General features: G+C 44.4%; 1 protein-coding gene across 8 annotated transcripts in view; it reads right to left on the reverse strand.

Moving 5' to 3' along the window:
* The window catches only part of IKZF2 (IKAROS family zinc finger 2), a 119066-nt gene extending 100685 nt beyond the window's left edge, over window positions 1-18381 (reverse strand). For 2 of the 8 annotated variants that reach the window (XM_072874565.1, XM_072874561.1), the window contains exons 1-3: window positions 18132-18381; window positions 15347-15395; window positions 14461-14565 (exon numbers count right to left, since the gene is read on the reverse strand). In XM_072874565.1, the coding sequence (XP_072730666.1) occupies window positions 14461-14565; window positions 15347-15380 (139 nt within the window). In that variant the 5' untranslated portion in view covers window positions 15381-15395; window positions 18132-18381. Of the gene's footprint in view, window positions 1-14460; window positions 14569-15346; window positions 15396-16690; window positions 16727-17150; window positions 17230-17475; window positions 17581-18131 lie in introns of those variants that run through there. The other 6 variants (XM_072874564.1, XM_072874558.1, XM_072874562.1 and 3 more) reach the window with 5 other exon arrangements.
* Between the last annotated feature and the right edge of the window lie 389 nt (window positions 18382-18770).

The following is an 18770-nucleotide window of genomic DNA, read 5'->3' on the forward strand; positions in this document are numbered from 1 at the left end:
CTCAGATGCATATTTTCTTCTTCTCCATCTCAAAGGTGTATTGAGTAGATTTGATGTAAACAGCCTCCTGCCAAGCTAGTTAAAATCTTTAAACTTTATACATACAATTAGATTGTGACAATAACCGTTTGCTTTTAAAAAAAGAGAAAGAGAGAGATCTACACAGTTTCAGATTCTGAAACAAAATGCTTCACAAGTTAAAGAAATGATTAATCTAAATTTAAGGAGGACCTACAGATATTTTTACTACAGCTCTGGCAGGTTGTTCTGATTGTCACCAAGAGACATGATTTGACACAATGGCCCTGATTAAGAATGTGCTTAAGTCCTATTAAAGCCAATGGAAGTTAATCATCTGTTTAAGAGCTTTGCTAAATCAGGACCAGAACAGGAGACATTTCCAAAAAATCTGGGCCTAAATTGAACACACACTAATTAGCTGCACACACCAATTACATGATTATGGATGAAACGCAGTTGTTTAGCATTTACAACAGCATGCTTTGTGTGGAATCATTTAGAAATAAGGTCTAATTATCATTCTGTAACAGGTCCCACAATGCATTATAACCCACATATACCATGTTAATTTTAGTTGAAGGAATAGCTTAAAAAGACAAAAAAAAGAAAAAAATCCTTCCAGTAATATTTGTCCAAATTCTCAAGTGGATCAAGATCTGACCCTTTTGGAACTTCACTGTGTTCACAGTGAGAACATCTGAGCACTCCAGCTCAGCTCTCTCTTCTTATTGCTACATTTTGCTTACAGAAAATACTCGCTCTTGCATTTCAAAATGTAACATTTGTACTCTATGCCTCCTAATGACTTAAGCCCTGCACTCAGGAAACAAACAAACTGGCACAGATTTGCATATGCAGGATTACAGATATCAGCAAATTATTTCTACCAAATTATTGTGCCTACAAACCAGGAGTTGCTAAAAGTATAATTGTGAATTATCTCAACCATTTGAACTCTTTGACATTAGCCAGGATTGCCAAGTATCACTTTTATGTCTCTTAGCCCAATATTTACCATTTTTTCTTAGCAAGCAAGATTTTCAGATAAGTGACTACAAGAGCCTCCACTTTCATTAAGAAAATACGGCATTCCCAAGCCCAGAGATGGCTGAAAAAGCCATGCTTCAGTGCAAAACCCAGCTCAGAAACGAGAAGGTGCATCGAGAATTACATTTATTAAACAAACACACACACACAAAAAATCTCATGGCATGTAAGGCAATCTTGCGATTTCAAACTTGACTCATGATTGTGAAAGTTTGGAGTTGGCATGCCAACTTGGTGAGCCATCTGCTCACCAACAACTTATAAACGAGACTGCTGCCAAAGCCACCCGATTACTCAGTTCTAATATTAGTGATGTAACTAAAACATGCTCGTAGGGTTTTTCTCCCCATGAACCAGGAAGCACAAGAAAACAAAAAAAAACTCGCAGAGGAAAAGTTAAAAATAAAATAGGTGAAATGTATTTATGCTCAATATTCCCTTCAAGTCTGATTAGTAGGAACATTCAAGATTAATTCAATGCTTCAGTTCTGCAATTCCCTCTAAACCAAGTCAGAAGGAAAAAAAAAATCAGTAGAGTGATTACAAATGATGAGAAAAGGTGATCATATATTCTGTATCCAATGCCCATTTCTTTGTTAATGATTCAAACGGTAGTTTGTTAAAATAAAACACGCTATGCTAAAAAAACCCAACACCTCATAATAGCATTTACTGTATTTTGACAACAGATAAAAAAAAAAGAAACAAGAAATTGTGCATACAGGCTAGCAGGTACAACTGCTGATTTTACTAGTGATGCTAATTTTACCATTAGAACCAGGCAATTTGGGATAAAAACAGTACCCTATTTCAACAATTCCTTTCTTATTAAAATTCCAGATTACATATAGCAGTGAAAAACTGCTGGAAGTTAATCTACAGTAAATAATCCTTAGGGCAAAAGATACTGTAATGAAACTGCATGGAAAATTACTCACTCAATCATTTTTAAAACGTTGAGTCACAATTCAGTTTTGTTGGCCTGAAACTCCAGATCTATCTCCACGGTAAGTCAGAGCAAATCCCAAAGCACAGCCAGTATTCCCAGAGCTCAGACATGCAGATGCGCTGCCACAGTAGTAAATCCAGGAGCGTGCCATGTCTTACACCAGCACTTTCATGTAGCACCTTCTTCCCATTGAAGTAAAAAACCAGTTTAACCACTGGCTTCAATGTGAGCAGAATTAGGACATTTCTGAGTGCTCTATAGGGGACACTAATAAGACTGAAGACACAGGCAATCCTGGTGGTATTAATTAAGAGGACAATGACAGCGATAAGCATCCCGCTTCATTTCAGAACACCTTGCTCTATCACTGCCAAAAGGAGTAGCTTTTAAATCTGCATTTTGAAATTAAATGCATCATCATTGCACAATTACTGTTCTAATTAGCCTCCTCAACAACAGATCGGCTTTATTTACGATTAATTTTGGTTAATGAGTTAGTTGTAGTTTTATCTGACGGATAATGGGAGAGAATTAATAATTGCATAATCCACACAAAATTTTGTTGTTCCCATAGTGCACAAAATTTTGACAAATGTTTCTGAATCCTAGCCAACAACCACCAGCACATTTTCACCATCTGAAAGCAGCCAAAGCTCAGCAAATGTTACCATATTACATTATAGTACATTAAACTGTTTATATATATAATTAGAATTATTATTACCAATTACAGGCGTAATTATAAATTGAAATTTCGTCACCAACTCGTAAGGAAGCTTTCCCCCTTCCAAAACACCTGGCCAGAGCAATTAATTCAGCTCATCTCCTTGATGGTCTACCAAGACCTATTCTATTTACAGTCACAGAAGAAAATGAGGCGGAGACACAAGTTGGAGAAGAAATTGTCTTGTCCACACGTCAGGCGTCCCATATATCTCATACCTTTGTCCATACCCCTTCCAACGAACACTAGCCTGCCTCTGAGGCCAGTTTAAAGTCACAGTCCTAGTTTTTTAACTAGGCATTGACTTTAGAAGGTTTTAAACCATTGTCTTCAGTCGCCACATTGCCACCTTCTCTCAAAAACACTTTCCCCTTCCCAAACGCAGGGCTGGTTTTGCCTCCACCCAGACCTGAGTACTGACCTCACAACAGGAGACACATCAGAAATTCCTCAAAGGGACTCTCACACACCACTAGTTTCATAAGGGCGTTCGGATGCCGCAGCAAAGGCGAGGAAAACATGACAAGCTGGGGCACTGAACGACATTCACGCGTTTCAGAAAACAGAATGGATGATAGCAATCAGCATAAGGAAAGCAGAACCGATACCTTAGCACAACTCTCTTCTAGCACAGTAGTGTGTTGCTGGGGTGCCGTCTAACAGATGCAACATAAAACTTAAGGATCTCCCCGTATACAGTCACTAAGGAACCTTGGATAATTATACCGCAATTATCACTCACATTTCTACAATAAGAACGCTATTTTTACTCTTTTCCTAAGGCACTGTACTCTGTTGTTCTAGGCTATTAAAAAAACAACCAGGGTTCCACTGCAGGAATGGCTGCAGTTGGGACACAGATAAAGCATCTTGACATGAAGATGAGCAAGTACTTTACAGAGCATCATTATAGATTATTTCCTGGAATGCACTGCAGTTTGCTTTGGTTTTGAATACATGTGATATATATTTACTATAGCAAAAATCTCACTACTATTGATTTTTCTATAAATATTTAATGGTTACCAGTCAGAAGCTAAATTTAAGTAACAATAGCACCAATGACATTAAGTAAACGAAGCACTTCAAAAGTGTGAGAAAAAAGCAAATACCTCTTTACAGCGTTTTAACGCAAGAGCAGTAAGACAGCAGCCTGAAACCATGTTACGTGCTGACAGCCTGAGTCATGTCTGGTCTCACAGTCCGACCAGAGAGGTGATTTTGCACAAACGTCTAACAAAAAGTAGGTTCTGCAAGCAGCAGACTTAGCAGAGACTGGCTTCCAACAACTTTTTCCCATGCATTTGACATTTGAAAAGGGTGGCACTTAATAGCTTTTCCTTCAGCAGAGGCACAATTCACATACCTCTCCTCTTTCCGGCTTCCTAATTTCATGAGACTTCCATGATTCTAATATTTTTCAAGCCTGTACACCTCTATCATATGGGACCGAAACTCTCTATAAGTGCCTTCAGTTTGTATTTACACACATCACACATGTACAGGCTTGTCAGAAGCCAGGGCTGGACACATTTTCATATTTTTTTCTCCAGCTGCTAACCGTCCTTACTTGGTATTAACTAATCTGGGGGCAGCTGACTGGTGACAACATTTATACTCTGAGAACACTCTGGGATTCACATACGAGTGCATGGGATTTTGGAAAAATAAAGAAATTGTGCAACTGACAGGATACAAATTTAAGGGAACGCAAAAATAAACTCACAGAGCTCTCGCAGTCTGCTAACGTCATATACTACTTGACCCTTAAATACACAACTGGCACATCATTCTTCTGAACTCAAGAGCTACCTATAATTTGACATTTTGAAGTCACATACACAAATGATAAACCTGCCTGCCTCCCACCTATAGGAGCTGAATTCATACTAATTTCTCTAAATTTTCTCCACCTCTTCAGCCTATAATTTTATTCACCCATTTGTATCTCTTCAATTGGCATCCTTTGTGAAGATCTTAAAGATTTATTGTTGAAAAAGCATGATATAATGAGGAGATATTATTACATTACACTCTAGAAGAACAGATTATCCAAAGGATAATACCTAACAGTGATGGAGAGGGAGGCCTGCGTATTTAAGCTAGAGGGAAAATTTCAAACAGGGGCTTTCAAGTAAAGCTGATACCCCAGATTGTTCCACACAGCTGCATGGAGATGTATTAAACTCACCCAGGAACCACCTGTGCTGGTAACAAGGTCGAAACAACTGGTAAAGTTGACCCAATTTGGGGAGATTAAACTGTAAATCTATTAAATACATCTACATCTAGGACACGCCTACATCTGAAAGGTGATGAGGATTAAGGCACTGACTGAATTTAAGGCACAATGGTGTATTCTAAAATATTTCTGTACTTGGGCAAACTCTGCACATGTGCCCGATCAAAATCCAGAGATGCAGGGAGAGAGGGCCCTCACCATGATACTACACATGCAATACAAAGGCCGTACCTAGGAAGAGACAATTAAAAGCAGTATGCACCACTAATTAACAAGATTTGTTCCCCTTCAGGGGCCATTATCTGGACAAGGCAAAACACACACTGCAGGATATCAATTTCTCAAGAAATAAGATTAAAAACCACCAAAACCAAACCCCGTTTTCTTCTTTTGCCTGAGCCTTCTCCCCTTATCACAGACCTGGCTGCTAACCAGAACAAGGTTTTCAGTCTGCTGCGACTCTTTCCTGGAAACCATTAAACCATCCATGACTTAAAGAGAATAGCTACTCTTCCCCAAATGAATAGACCTCATACCTCTTCTGTGTAAAATTACTTGCTGTTTTCATACAGAAAGAGGCAACTTCTTTCATTTTCAAAAGAAGGGAATTCACACCATCCCGCTTGTTGCTCTTTGGACAGAAGCGGGTGTTTAATTCACGCTGCTGGAGTTTAAAGGATGCACAGATACAGTTACCAAAAATTCTCTCAGTTTGTGTTTTACGGCTAGACCATTACCTAAGAGAGCACATTTGCTTGCAGAGGGAATCACAAAATGTCCAAAGACTGAGCTGGGGACTAGGAAAGAGTAAGCGCGAATTGTCATATGACTGCACGCACACACACATTCCCAAATCAAAGAGTAATTATGAGAAAAATTAACATGGACTTGGGCATACCACAGGCTTCTCCAGCCAGCTTTCTGTGCCACTCACCAACATAACTTTCATGGACTGAGGGAACACATGTCCCTTGAGAAAAAAAGAGGACAACATCACTTTCTTCTGATGGAATTAAGGGTTTTTGGAGGCTGAGGGGAATGCAAGGGAAACATGACTAATAAGGAGCCAAGAAGACTCCAGTGTACTGTTGAAGGTCACAGCATAGGTATCTTTAGGATAACACTTGTTCTGTTCAAATAGAGGAACAAAGGGGATAAACAAGAAAATATCCCTCATCAGAAACTCAAGCTTTGTCATGTATGTGATTTAACTGCAAATGGAGCACCTCTATGGTAAGCCCTGCCCAGATATCCCATTAGTCGGAGATGAAACACAGACTGTCTTACCTCCTCACATAAGAGGAAACTTCATGAGAAAAAAGGTGATAGACAGGACAGGCAGACAAGGTGAATGGATTTTCTGTGCTTCAGTATGTCCTACCTTCTTTGGAAACTGCTTCAGACTTCCACCCCCCAGGACAAAGGGCCTGACACCGGCAGCACCAAGATGTGGCTGGGTCTTCTATCCCCACTGCATGAAGCTTCAGGGTGGACAGTAGAGCTGAATCCTCAAAAGGCCTTCTCCAGCCCAGTGATAGGGAAGGGACTTTAATATTCCCACTAGTCTTTTCCTTTCTCTCTCCCCTAGTGCAGTGACTACACCTGTGCCCAGAACAGCCTCACAGGTGGTACCAATACCTCAGCAGAAGGAGGGGGTGGAAAAACAGTCTGTGCAGCTTCTCCTGGTAACATGAAGCCATGGTGGGGAGAGCGGAGGTAGGTCTGGGGTGAAGCGGATTCCTTGGCCCATGCCTTGCGTAAAACCCACAGCCTGCTAAGAGAAGGGACCCCTACCTGTTTAGGGAGATGATGCACTTAAAGTCCACTCTCTTTTTCATTCACCACTGGCTGGTCGATGCAGATATTCACCCCCTCCACACCGGGGCTGGGAGGGCAGTTTGGTCCTCGGGCTGACCTCCAACCACCTACAGCTGTTCCCCCCATTCCTGAAGGGACACAGGCATCGACAGGCAATCTCAGCTTCACCAGAGAGGAGACCACGAGCCCTACGACCTCTCTGGACAGGCCGAACACAGAGCAGCCACGAGCTAAAAGAGCGGGTACCGCGCACATGGAGCCCAGCACCTCTGTGGTGCTATGCCTTGGCCACGCAGCGTTAAAGAAATAAACACCAACACTGGAAAGCAGGGTCAAAAATAAGAGGTGTGGAGAAAGCAAAAGTCAGTTAAAAAAACCCCAAGCAAATAGGAGGTTGTAATTCACAGAAGTTTAAATGACCTATGAGCACAGAAACAAGGGGGATGAATCAACCCCATGCTTTTCCAGGAACAGTGCCTGCTGTTTTATGGTACACCCCAATGTACCACCTGTAACGCCACTTGCGGGTGACCCTGCCAGCCAGGGCTATGCTCGCAGCAGGAGCTTCTGCCAGCATCACTCCTCCTGTGAGGGATTACAGCTCTTCAAAGCCACAGGCTGACACGACGGTGCCAGCAGAAGCCGGTAATGTAGACCTGGCTCCGGATCAAGGGCACGTTTTGCTGGGCAGTTTGGGGTTTGTCCACGCACAGACCTGGTAATGCTTAGCTGTATGGGAAGAGTTAAAATGCTGTGGTTGCTCTAAAGTAATCACACCAGAACAGGGTGCTTTAGGACTACTGCAATTATTCCTGCGCGGGACAGGAAATAAGCTACGCCGGTATTAAGGTACTTCTGAACACGTCTCATTACGGGGCTGCAAAAATTAAATGCAAAACAACCCTTAAGCAAAGCAGCTATCACAATAAAATTCCTACTTTTGACAAGGCCTAACGTGTGCCATCTAAACCTCCATCTCGAATGATCTACGGCCTCTGTGATTCAGAAAAAAGGCAGGAGGGGAAAAAAGCGGCACAGAAACATGAAGGGGCTCCCCTCCGATGACACGAGTCAGGAGAAAGACCGGGCCTCTGGTCACCTAGCCCAGAGCCATACCTGTCAGACCTCATTGCTTCTCGGCGACAATTGCAGCTCTGCTTCCTTCCATTGGGATGCAGCAGTCAGCCGCCCGGACTCCAAACAAGCGTTCACCGCTCTAGGCAAGGGACAACACGCCGTGGCACAGGCTCCACGCCCGGGCTGGCAACAGGTCTTGTTACTACAGAGAGCAGCGGCACAGCCTTCTCTTAAGTTTTCTACAGAGCTGCTTCAAGGTGGATCCCCCAAGGAGTTTCATTCACTGGGATTACTGAGGAAAAAGCAGAAGAGGGCTATGCCTTTTTCCTCCTGGCTAGAATAGCATCGCTCCTCCAAAGTGCCCTCGTGGCACTGGAAGGAGAAGGAGCATCGCTCACCCTCAGTAATGCACACAGATGACACAGGTAGCTGCATTTTCACCTGTAAAACCTAGTCCTGCAAACTGCCATTTAGCCGGAGGACTAGACAGAGCCAGTGGCCCACAGGAATGGGAAACAAACCCCTTGATCCAATTTCCTAGTGTTATCCCACACGGCCCTTACATCACCAGGAGAAAATACTCATCGATTTCAACAGGAGTGGCACCTTCCCCCAGATTCAGGGACGGGAAAGACAGAGTGCTTTCTAACAGGTACCTCATTGTCCAGCTGCTGTCAAAGTGCCACATTTCAAGGAAGACGAGGATTGCTCTTTTCATTGGCATGTCTGAAAAGGAACTGAAATTCCAGAAGCAAACATTGAAAACTTGCTGACTACGAAGCTACTGAGAGCACCGAGTGCTGTAACAGGGTGTGTACCAACAAAAGTTAACAGAACCTGACAGTCCAAGAGAATAACAGAAGCTCCCCAAGAAAGGTGTGGGCTGCAACAAAGCCCTGGCAGATGACCTCCCAAGAGACTTCCATCAGAATGAATAAAAACCTATTTAATGAGATTAACTGATCATTTCGCTCCACCCTCGTTATAACACTCACTGAGAAAGAGGAATGTTTTTGCATCCGGTATCTGATTCCATAGGGAATGCCAGAGAGACCGTGACAGAAGATAGGAAAAACACACAGGGGAACCCTCCGCCATTGGAGTGTGAACTACAGACAGTAGTTACTTAAACACCTGATAGTTTCAGTGGCTACTCAGTTTTCATCTACGCACAGAGTTTGTATCAGAGGAACTATTTCATGATTTTAACCATACCAGTGTGAAAAATCTAAGCTGACGTGTATGAAGGTACAACAATCCAAGGTGCATCCCAGCAGGTATTTCATTTCCAGGTAACTTTTTTTTTTTTTTTTTGAAGAAAAGAAAGAAACACGCGGTGTAACACTACTCTGCAGAGCTTCGGTTTCATACCTGTGGACAAAATCTTAGATTTCTGTTAAAGCCTGATCGTCACCTCTTTTTTTTCTTGTTTTATTTTTCCTCCTTAAAATTCAAGAAAGCTAAACCCACTGGCTAAAACTTTCATGACTATTATTCCCCTGGCAATTCTCAGGGAGTCTGAGGTTAAAAGACTGAAGCAAAGTCATTGCTTCCGTAGTGTCGAAGTAGCTCACTTCTCCCAGTTCCCTGCCACACTTTATTGAGCTCATCCCTTATGTTTAAGCTCATCTTGGCATACTGCATCTTCACCACCCTTCAACCTGTAAAACCACAGGTACGTCTGTATCGGGCATCATCGTGAAATTCCACAGCTGAGCTCTCTAAACATCAGACTGTCAAGGTTGGAAAGTCAGACACAAAGGACTGAAGGACATCTCAAGTGACTGTCGAAAGTCCACCGCCCTGCACTGAGGCAGGATCAAAGATACCCAGACCAATAGACATTGCCTATGCTACTCCTTAAAGGCCACTGAGGAAAGAGATTCCTCAGCATCTCCAGGTTATCCAGTCCAAGTTTTTAGCACCATATGCAGTGTTTCACACTTCCCAAGATATTTGGAAGAACTGGAGACCTGAATCCCCACTTCAGAGCACAGCAGTTTGGCTGCCAGAATTCTTCATGCCCCAGCGCACATGTCAGGGGAGTGACTGCCTCAAAGCACTAATTCAGTTCCCCCCTGCAGCCCAGCCCAGACAGCTCCAACCACCCTCCCTAAAGAAAAGCCTCCCACAGAGGCTCAGCCTCCGTCACCTCATCCTACTGAAAAGACACATACTGAGCCAAAAAGAATCCCAGTGCAAGGTCCAGCCTCACGTGCCTGGGCTGTAGACCCTGGCGATGGCAAGGCTTGTTTGCCGCGTAGTTGAGGCATGAAGCATCCTCTAATTTTAAGCATTTTCATTCCAAAAGGCAGACTCCACGGTTACATTTCTTTACCCATACAGATGTGGCGCTGATACAGCTGTGGTACGTGAAACTTTCTGCCCGGGGCAACACGACTGTGACAAAACAGGGCTTGTATCACAATTAGAGCTGAAAAACGAAAGCAATCAAGAAAGATTTGGGGCTTTGAAGTTACAAAAAAAGAGCGCAACTGATAGTCCACCCCAGTCTACCCCAATCACTGGGAATACAGTATTGACTACATTATAATAAGACCCTGCCCGAGTTGTATTTAACTACTGCTGCTGAAATCACTCACACCGAATACTGTTGTCCTAATAGCTATCTTGTCAGACAGCGCGATCATTCCCCACCATCGAGAAAATGCAATCACCTCATTATTTTCAGCAACAGAATCAGCTGACAATGCTTATTTTCTTAATAAATTATTTCTCATAATTTAGTAACACTTTAAGCTACTATCAACGCATCTGGAAAGCATACCACAATTTTAATCAGTTTCAAACATCAGATGTTGGGTTTGATATTTACGATTGTTCTGACTCTGTTTTGTTTAATGGCTCCTTTTGTCTATGAAAGCAAAGATAAGAAAGTTACCTAGGACACCCACTGTAAAGTCTCTAATTTAAGAGGAAATTTCCTCCGTCACTGACTGTTGGATGCTAATAGCTGCTGTTACTATTTTCCATATGATACCGGGCAAGTGGTCTTAGAGAAGTACCCTTCATCCTATACAAAGTGGTCATCGAGTCAGCTAACCGAACAACTGCAGTTTCTAAAGGGGGCGTTCTTCTAAGTCCATTTTAACCTACAGGGAAAAAGTAGTAATATATCTCTCAAATAACTATAGTAAGAACTCACCATGGTATTATGAGGAGGTGACTGGGAATTATTTATTTTTAAAGCCTCTTTTATAAGGATTCCCCATCAGCCTTCAATTAGCATGCCAGTTCCTATTCTGAGGTTCCTGGTCACTTACAGCCCAGTTCAACATCCCCCGAAGGCAACGAGACAGGCTCCCTTGAACTCGGTGGGGTCTAGAGGATGGCTTAGGGCCTTGCAGGGAACTCTCCAGTACCAACACAAAGTTAATTGAGCAGGCCTTTGACGCCCAGCTCTGCGTGTCAGCCCTTGGAAGAGTTTTCCTGCGGAAGATCAGAAGAAAATCTGGACTTCCAGATTTGGGGCTATGTAAACGTATCATCTGTACTCAGCAGGTATAGCACTAATTTGTCTTTTGCTGTAGAGGAAAGTGAGATTATCTATCAACCTATTCAGTTCGACTATTTACACGTATTTTAAATCTTTGCTTACATAAAACTACAATAAAGTATTTTAGAACAGAGCATCTGCCAACATACATACAGTATTCTGCTAAAGGCAGATATATACCGTAAGGTGTATGTAAGATCATTAGTTAGCTATGACAGGCGATTTACTGTGATTTATCTTTCAGGATCATCTCATTCACAAGGAAAATTGAGTGTCAGCCCCATCCATAACCTATACATACCGTCTAGATACTTGAAAATGGTAATAGGCTGAAGGATGCAGTAGACAACTCTCCAACACGAGCCAAAATATTTAACCTGAAACCTCTTGGAATAGGACCTGAAAACATCAGTAGCCCAGCCAGAACTCCTACTAACACGGATTGCCGGGGGCTAATGAACATAGAAAACTCTTTACCTAGCACATAATTTTACTGTTGCTGGGAGAGCACTGCTCAGTTGTTTCGGTACACATCCAAGAAATTTGCTTCTTATGGTTTTGTCTCTGTTTGAGCCAGACACAAATTAAGGCTAAATTAAGAGCTGTGGTTCAAAACAATTCAATGGAACGCAAGAACAAAGGTCAAAACTTAGATCTCTGCCCTGCAGGTGCGCATCCTGAGCACACAGCTAAACAGGGCCATCCACCTTCTGGGGATGACCGGCGACAAAATCGGGAGCGAAACATCTGGGGTCTGATCCCACGTACCACTTTACGTACCACCTCCTCCATTAGCAAAGCCTGCCCAGCCAGAATGATGTGCCTTGGGCTTCGCTATAGCAGCAGGCCAACAGTAGATCAGTCTCCAGTGACTCCACTAGAAATTAAACCATACTGAAATACAACACAGCCACTTCCTCCACTTACAACGAAGGGTGATGGATCGATCCAACAGGAGCTACCAAATTCATACAAAATACTTCAAACAGCTATTCCTTCTTGCTTTCCCACCTCCACCTCTCCTTACAAACAAAAACAAAAAAACCCACCCCCCCCTCCCCAGAGGTCACAGGCCCCTGGGTTACTGAACCTTTAAAAGGATTTCCTGTACCCCGCAAAACAAGCGAAAAGCTCTAAAGCACAGCCTGGTGATTTAGTCTACACATGCTGGATTCAAGATTTGGCCAAAAACCTTAAGTGAACCAACGTAACAGCTGCCACAAAAGCCGACAACCTCTAATCAATACCTTCCATGTTTAAGACAGAACAAACCGCCTCTCTGCAAAACATTCTTATGTCTGCAAAGAGTAAATAAACTACAACAAATTTAAGAAGCTCAAGTTTTGCTTGGCTTAAGAATCCCAGGCAGAGCCCCTAATTTTTCAACAGCAGCACATGCTAAACAGAGCAGCAGTGATAAAAGCAGTTGAGATACCTGTGAGATACCACAAAACACATTGAAAAAAAATAAGATCTTCACCAAGGCTGCAGATACATGTGTGTTGCAAGAACTAACGAAGCTTAAAAATCATTGAAAATGTTAACACAATGAGCACGAAAATATTGAATGTGTTAAAGTATTTTTGCATGACTTCATCCTAGATCTTTTTATTCCCTAATTTGACTCTGGTTTTTAGTCTAGATTATAAAGAAGATTTAAAACAGGGAGCTTTTTTCCCCTTCCAATGAAGGCTCCCCATTAATAAAAAGGAAACAAAGAAAATGAAGAAAGTGAGCAGTAAAACTTTTACAACATAATAAAATATATCAGAATCCCAGTGCAGCAGGATTGGAATTGTCTAAAGATGCTGAATTATGATCGGTTGTCATATAAAGTTCAGTCCAGAGTATTAGCAATCATATTCTCTCGCAACATGTATATAATTGGGAGATCTTCATAATAACCCTCAGTTTTAAAGGCTCATAAAAACTGCGTTTTACTCGTAATTTGCAGGAGGAAAGAAGAATTCTTAAAGGAAAGTAACATCTTTTTCTCAGTAAGAAAGACTTTGAAGGCAATACACTCTGTATTTTAAAGCAAGCAACCCTAAAAGCTCTCTTTTTCTTTCACAGTTTTCGGTGGAGTATTACACAAACAGTTTAAAAAGATAAATACGTATCTACAGTACACACACGAGAAAGAAAATTAGTATCACAGAGAGGAACCCTCTGAAAGTATACTGGAAGCAAAGCACCTCACGTTATTTTTGAATACAAGTACAGAGGTACTTTAAGGTAAATATCTTGAAGTAACATTGTAACCAACAGTAAAACAAGCTATGGCACTCACACACATACACCCGCACGAAAGAAAGGATGTTGGTCATATGAAATGCATGTAAACTACATTTATCCACCTCCGAAATATAGCATGAAAATAATTATAAAAATATCATCAGCACCTGACACTCTCAGTGGACTCCCAAATCTCTGCATTTTCTCAATTTCTCCCCTGACACTCTAAAACAAAATCCTTTCAGTTTGTTAGAGAGTCGACTACCGAGTGCCATAAACTTCCAGTTATCCCAGACACTTTTGGACTTGCCAAGACAAAGCTGAGGTAATGAATAGGACGCTGAAGTTTCTATATGGAATAGTAAAATACAACCTGTCATCAAACCCAGATATTTTAACTTTATACTTTTGCCAGAGTAAAGCCTTTTTGTAAATAAAATGTGTTTGTTTTCAAATAAAGCTACTTCAAGCTGTTTTGGGAAGCACAGTAAGTAATAATAACAACTATTTCCATTTGGATTTCAAAACCTGACGAAACAAAACCAGCACATGTCAAGCCTAGTGTTTTCCTACCTGGAACAGGTAAGGACCAGCTCTCAAATGCCAGCTTGGAATAGTTCAGACTAGTAATCCCGTTCATGTTTAGATGAGACACCAGCATGAACAAGAAAGAACAGGGGGGAAAAAAAAAAAATCTACCCTGTCCTTCTCTTCTTTTATTAGCAACGCCCACAGCAGTGGTTAAGACCCGCTAAGCAAGCCGAGGACCCGGAGGACCAGACTAACCCAAACCCACTGCTAGAGAGAAACAGGTTTAAGAAGAGACTTACTGCTTGCCATGTGACTGGGGGAGGTATGCTGCCCATTGGGTGTGCTGGAGGTGAGGTCAATGGCCATCCCGGAGTGCTCCCTTTCGGGCGAAAGCTCATTGTCACCTGCTTTCACAAAACAAGTCCTCCGTCAGTTTCCATCCCCTTCTCCGGCAGAGCAACACAAGGATTAAAAAGTACGACTCGCCCGCTCCCTTCGCCCTTCCCTCCTTTACCGGCGGGGTCTTCCACAGCCTGTAAACGCTGGACTCTCAGCGGCCACAAGTAAACATCTGACTGACCGAACTGAAAAGCCCCCCCAAACCTACTGTCACCAGCCTTCTGTGCACACACCTGTGACAAACCTTGCCCCAGCTGCTTTGTCTCAAGAGAAGTTAGGATTACTTTTCCATTTGCAGACACCGAGAATTGGGGCTGGGCAGGGGAAGACTGAAGTAGCACTTTAACATATAGACCTTCCCTTCCAAAGATCCCACAGTTAACTGACAGTTAAACAAAGCACTTAAACTAAGACATTTCGCCCTGACACAGAAAACGGGAGAAATGCCTAGTGAAAGTCATAACAAGTTTTTGGTTGCAATTTGAATTTCTGAGGATAAACTCTCTCTCATTTGCAAAGTTCATTCATCTCATTTGCAAAGTTCATTTAAACCTAGAGCTACTCACCCATGCACCCCTCCCCATGCATTTTTCAGTCATACACAAATGACCGAAATTTATGTTTAAATTTAATGTTTAAACATTTTTGTTTAAATCCTATTAATTCAGTGTCATCTCAATGCAAAGACCATACACAAGGAAGCTAAAGTTTCAGGTGTCTGCATTACAGGAAGGATAGTGGGAAAAGCAAAATAGTTCAGAATAATCAAATGAAATGACTACTTACATGTTATATATCCATCAGCAGCCTCTGCTTCCATAGTCAAAGTGCAGTGCTGCAAGGCAGAAAAGTACACCCTCAAAGATGCCTGTCAGTACCAACCATTAAATGATTAAACTTACTTAAAGCCCTAAGTAGTTGCCCATTTTACTGCTGCTGCAACCATTGCCTAGAGAAACACACAAGTGTGCTGCATGTGCTCATTCGCAAATCACTGAACTCTTCCTGCAAATTATCTGAGTAGAGAAATTCAGCTGCCTCCTGGGCAGGAGGCACTGGGATCATCTTGGTCTGACCATACCTCTCCCTCTGTCCCCCACTCCCATTTTTACCTGATCTGAGAGTTTTTTCCCCCGCCTTTCCACTTGTTTTGTTCAAGCTGGGATGGTAACGCTTTATCAATTATCAGCTCTCGCAGCCAGAACAGACTTTGAGGAGATGGATACGATTAACAATTGCTCTTTTCACACACACTCCAAGAGACTCCATCCTGATCTAAACAAAATAAAGCCCTCCAGTCGCCGTTCCCCTTCGAGAGAGTCATTACAACTCTGTCTCTCATACCACCGTATGTGCACACACACCTGTACACACACCTGTTCACTCTAACCCTATTTATCTGCCACAGCATGGGGCCGAACGTCACACTTAATACTCCCAGATCATGCATTTTGTGGCGTGAAGCAATCTTAAAGTTTCTGGAAGCACTTTGCTGACACAGAACAAGCTATTACTTTCCAGAAACCCAAGTAACTGTATAGAATGACACCCCCTAGCTATCATTTGATATATATTGAGGGGGGAAAAAAAGAGAAAGAGAGAGAGAGATCAATAATCATAACTATGTTCTTTTAAGTGGAAAAGTTAAGAATCTGACATGACCAGAGGAGAATTTTATTTCCTCTCTCCCTCCACGGCCTCTTTTTTGCCTTTAGTTTCAAAACTCTCACTGCACCAGGCAGCTAAATTATTCACAATGAGCCATTTCTGTATTGATCGCCAAGTATATTTAGCCCTGGCTCCTGGAATTTCTCCATTACTTACTGGAAAACAGGCAGCTTCACTTCTTGTCTCCAAAACCACTTCCCTCCCCCTCCCTTAACCCGCTTTCCTTCCCCCCCCACCCCGCCTTTCCCCCAATAAATAAATACTTTTCTCTGTGTTCTTCTTTGGTATAAAGCAGATCAAATTCCCAAGGCATTCAGCACATAACACTTAAATTTCAACCTGCCCAGCTGCTACCAAACTCTCTTCAATTACTGATTTTCACATGACTCTTAAAAAGAAATCTCAAAAAAAAAAAAAGTTTCCAAAACAGGTAAGCCGCTTCCTCAAGCCCTTCAAAATTACCTTATCTTCCCCCTAGTCCAGGTAGGCAGGCACACACTGAGAAAAAGAAAGAAACATCAGAAGCAACAGGGAAAGATCATCCCAGCCAATGAAGTGGAAGGAAAGAAAGGGGAGGAAGGGAGGAGGAAGAGAAAGAAAGACAAAAAGAAACACAGAAACATCCATAACCGAAATTAAAACACGGTTTGATTTTTATTTTTTATTTCTTCAAGGGGGGGGGGAGGAGGAGGAAGAGGAGGGGGCAAGAAAAAAGTTTGGTCACCATTTTTAGGCTGGTGATGGCAAATCCCAGCTGCTAAGCCTCCCTCTCCACAACGAATGGAGAGAGTTTTGCTCGGGCTGAAGACACAGCAAGATGGGGAAAGTTTAAAAAAAATAATTTTTAAAGGAAAAGGAGGGGGGGGAGAGAGAGAAGTGGGGGGGAGAGGGAGAGGGAGAGAAACCCGCCCCCGGCACTTACAGGTGGGGCATGCGGAGCCGGGGAGCCGGGCAGCCCCGGGGATGAGCCGGCGGGGAAACTCGCTCAGGAATGGCACACACTTTTAAGGAAGATGAAGAACAAAAAAAAAGAGAGGGAGAGGGAGGGAGGGAGGTCAGCCGGTGCTACAGCAATGCGATTAACCAGCGGGGAGAGAGAGAGAGAGAGAGAGGGGAGAGAAAAACTTGATCCACCGGTTCGTTACGAATCGGCACGAAAACGGGGGGAGAGGAGGGGATGTGGGGAGGGATGGGGCGAGGGGATGTGGGGAGGGATGGGGTGAGGGGGGGCCGGCAGGCGCACTCACACCCCGCGCAGGAAACCTAGGCCAACTTCCCCGGAGTGCTGCTCCGGCCCTGGGCGACGCCGGGCTCCGCGCCTCATCCCTGCCTCTCCCCGCCCATACCACAACCTGTCAAAGTCATGGAAGTCCTGCCTCATTTTTCATTTTATTTTATTTTATCCCTTTCCCTTCCACACACGCACACACCCCCCCCCCCCCGGTCGTCTCTCCCCCCTCGCCGCCGCGCCAGGCCGCAGCCCCCCGGGGGCCCGCAGGTGGCGGCGGGCGCTGAGGGAAATGGCAGTTGGGGCCGGCGCTGACTAACGGACCGGGCGAGCCCCGCCGCCCCCCGGCACACGCACGCCCACCCCCGCCGCCGCTCTCCGCCCGCTTGGGATGGATTTGGGGGGCTTTTTTTTTTTTTTTTTTTTTCCTGGGCTAACAGCAACAAGTCATTGGAGCCCACCGCCGTGCGGGAGATGCTGCACAACCGCACTTTAGTCGGGGACCCCTCCGCACACACACACACACACACGGAGCCCCGCCGTCCCCGCAGCCGCCTCGCACACCGGACGGAGCTGTCCTCCCCACCCGGGAAAGAAAGAGGGGGGGGGGGGGAGGGAAGGGGAAAAAAAAAAAAGAAAAAGAAAGAAATAAAAAGAAGCCAGGCGCAGATTTACCTCAGCCGCGCAGGCAGTGAATCACTTCCATCACCCTTTTGTTTGTGTTTTTATTAGTGTCGGCTCTCTCTGCCTAGTGGAGGTGTGTTTGTGCACGGCAGTTGGCTATGGAAACTAAGGCAGTGGAGCTGTAGCTAAGGGTAATCCTGTTTTTACTTCCTCCATCTTCAGAGAGCAGGGTTAGCCTGGGACAGCTGGTCAAACCCCGAGAAACCGATCCGGCGGCGGCGGCAGCCGCACGCCCGCACTCACTCACTCACTCTCACACGCACACACGCACGCACACACACACACACACACACACACACACGCTCGCACGTACACGCGCGCTCGCACCGCCACACGCGCGGCCGCCGGCGCCCACGCGCGCGCGCGCGCGCGCACCGCCGCGGGCGCGCGCCGCCCCAGCCGCCCCGCGGCGCCTCACCCAAGGGCCGGCGCGGCAAGCGCGCGGCGGGGGAGGACGGGCGGGGAGGGAGGGGGGCGCGGGGGGCGGGTGCCCGCGCCGGCAGGGCCGCTCAGCACGCTCGGCAATCGATTAGCGGACAAGTGCCGCCGCCACCGCCGGCTGCGCTCCGCGCCTCACGCGGGCGGACACACGCGCGCGCGCCGCCCCCTCAGGGCACCGCCGCGTCCCCG

This window comes from Ciconia boyciana, chromosome 10 (genome assembly GCF_034638445.1).
Source record: "Ciconia boyciana chromosome 10, ASM3463844v1, whole genome shotgun sequence".
NCBI lineage: Eukaryota > Metazoa > Chordata > Aves > Ciconiiformes > Ciconiidae > Ciconia > Ciconia boyciana.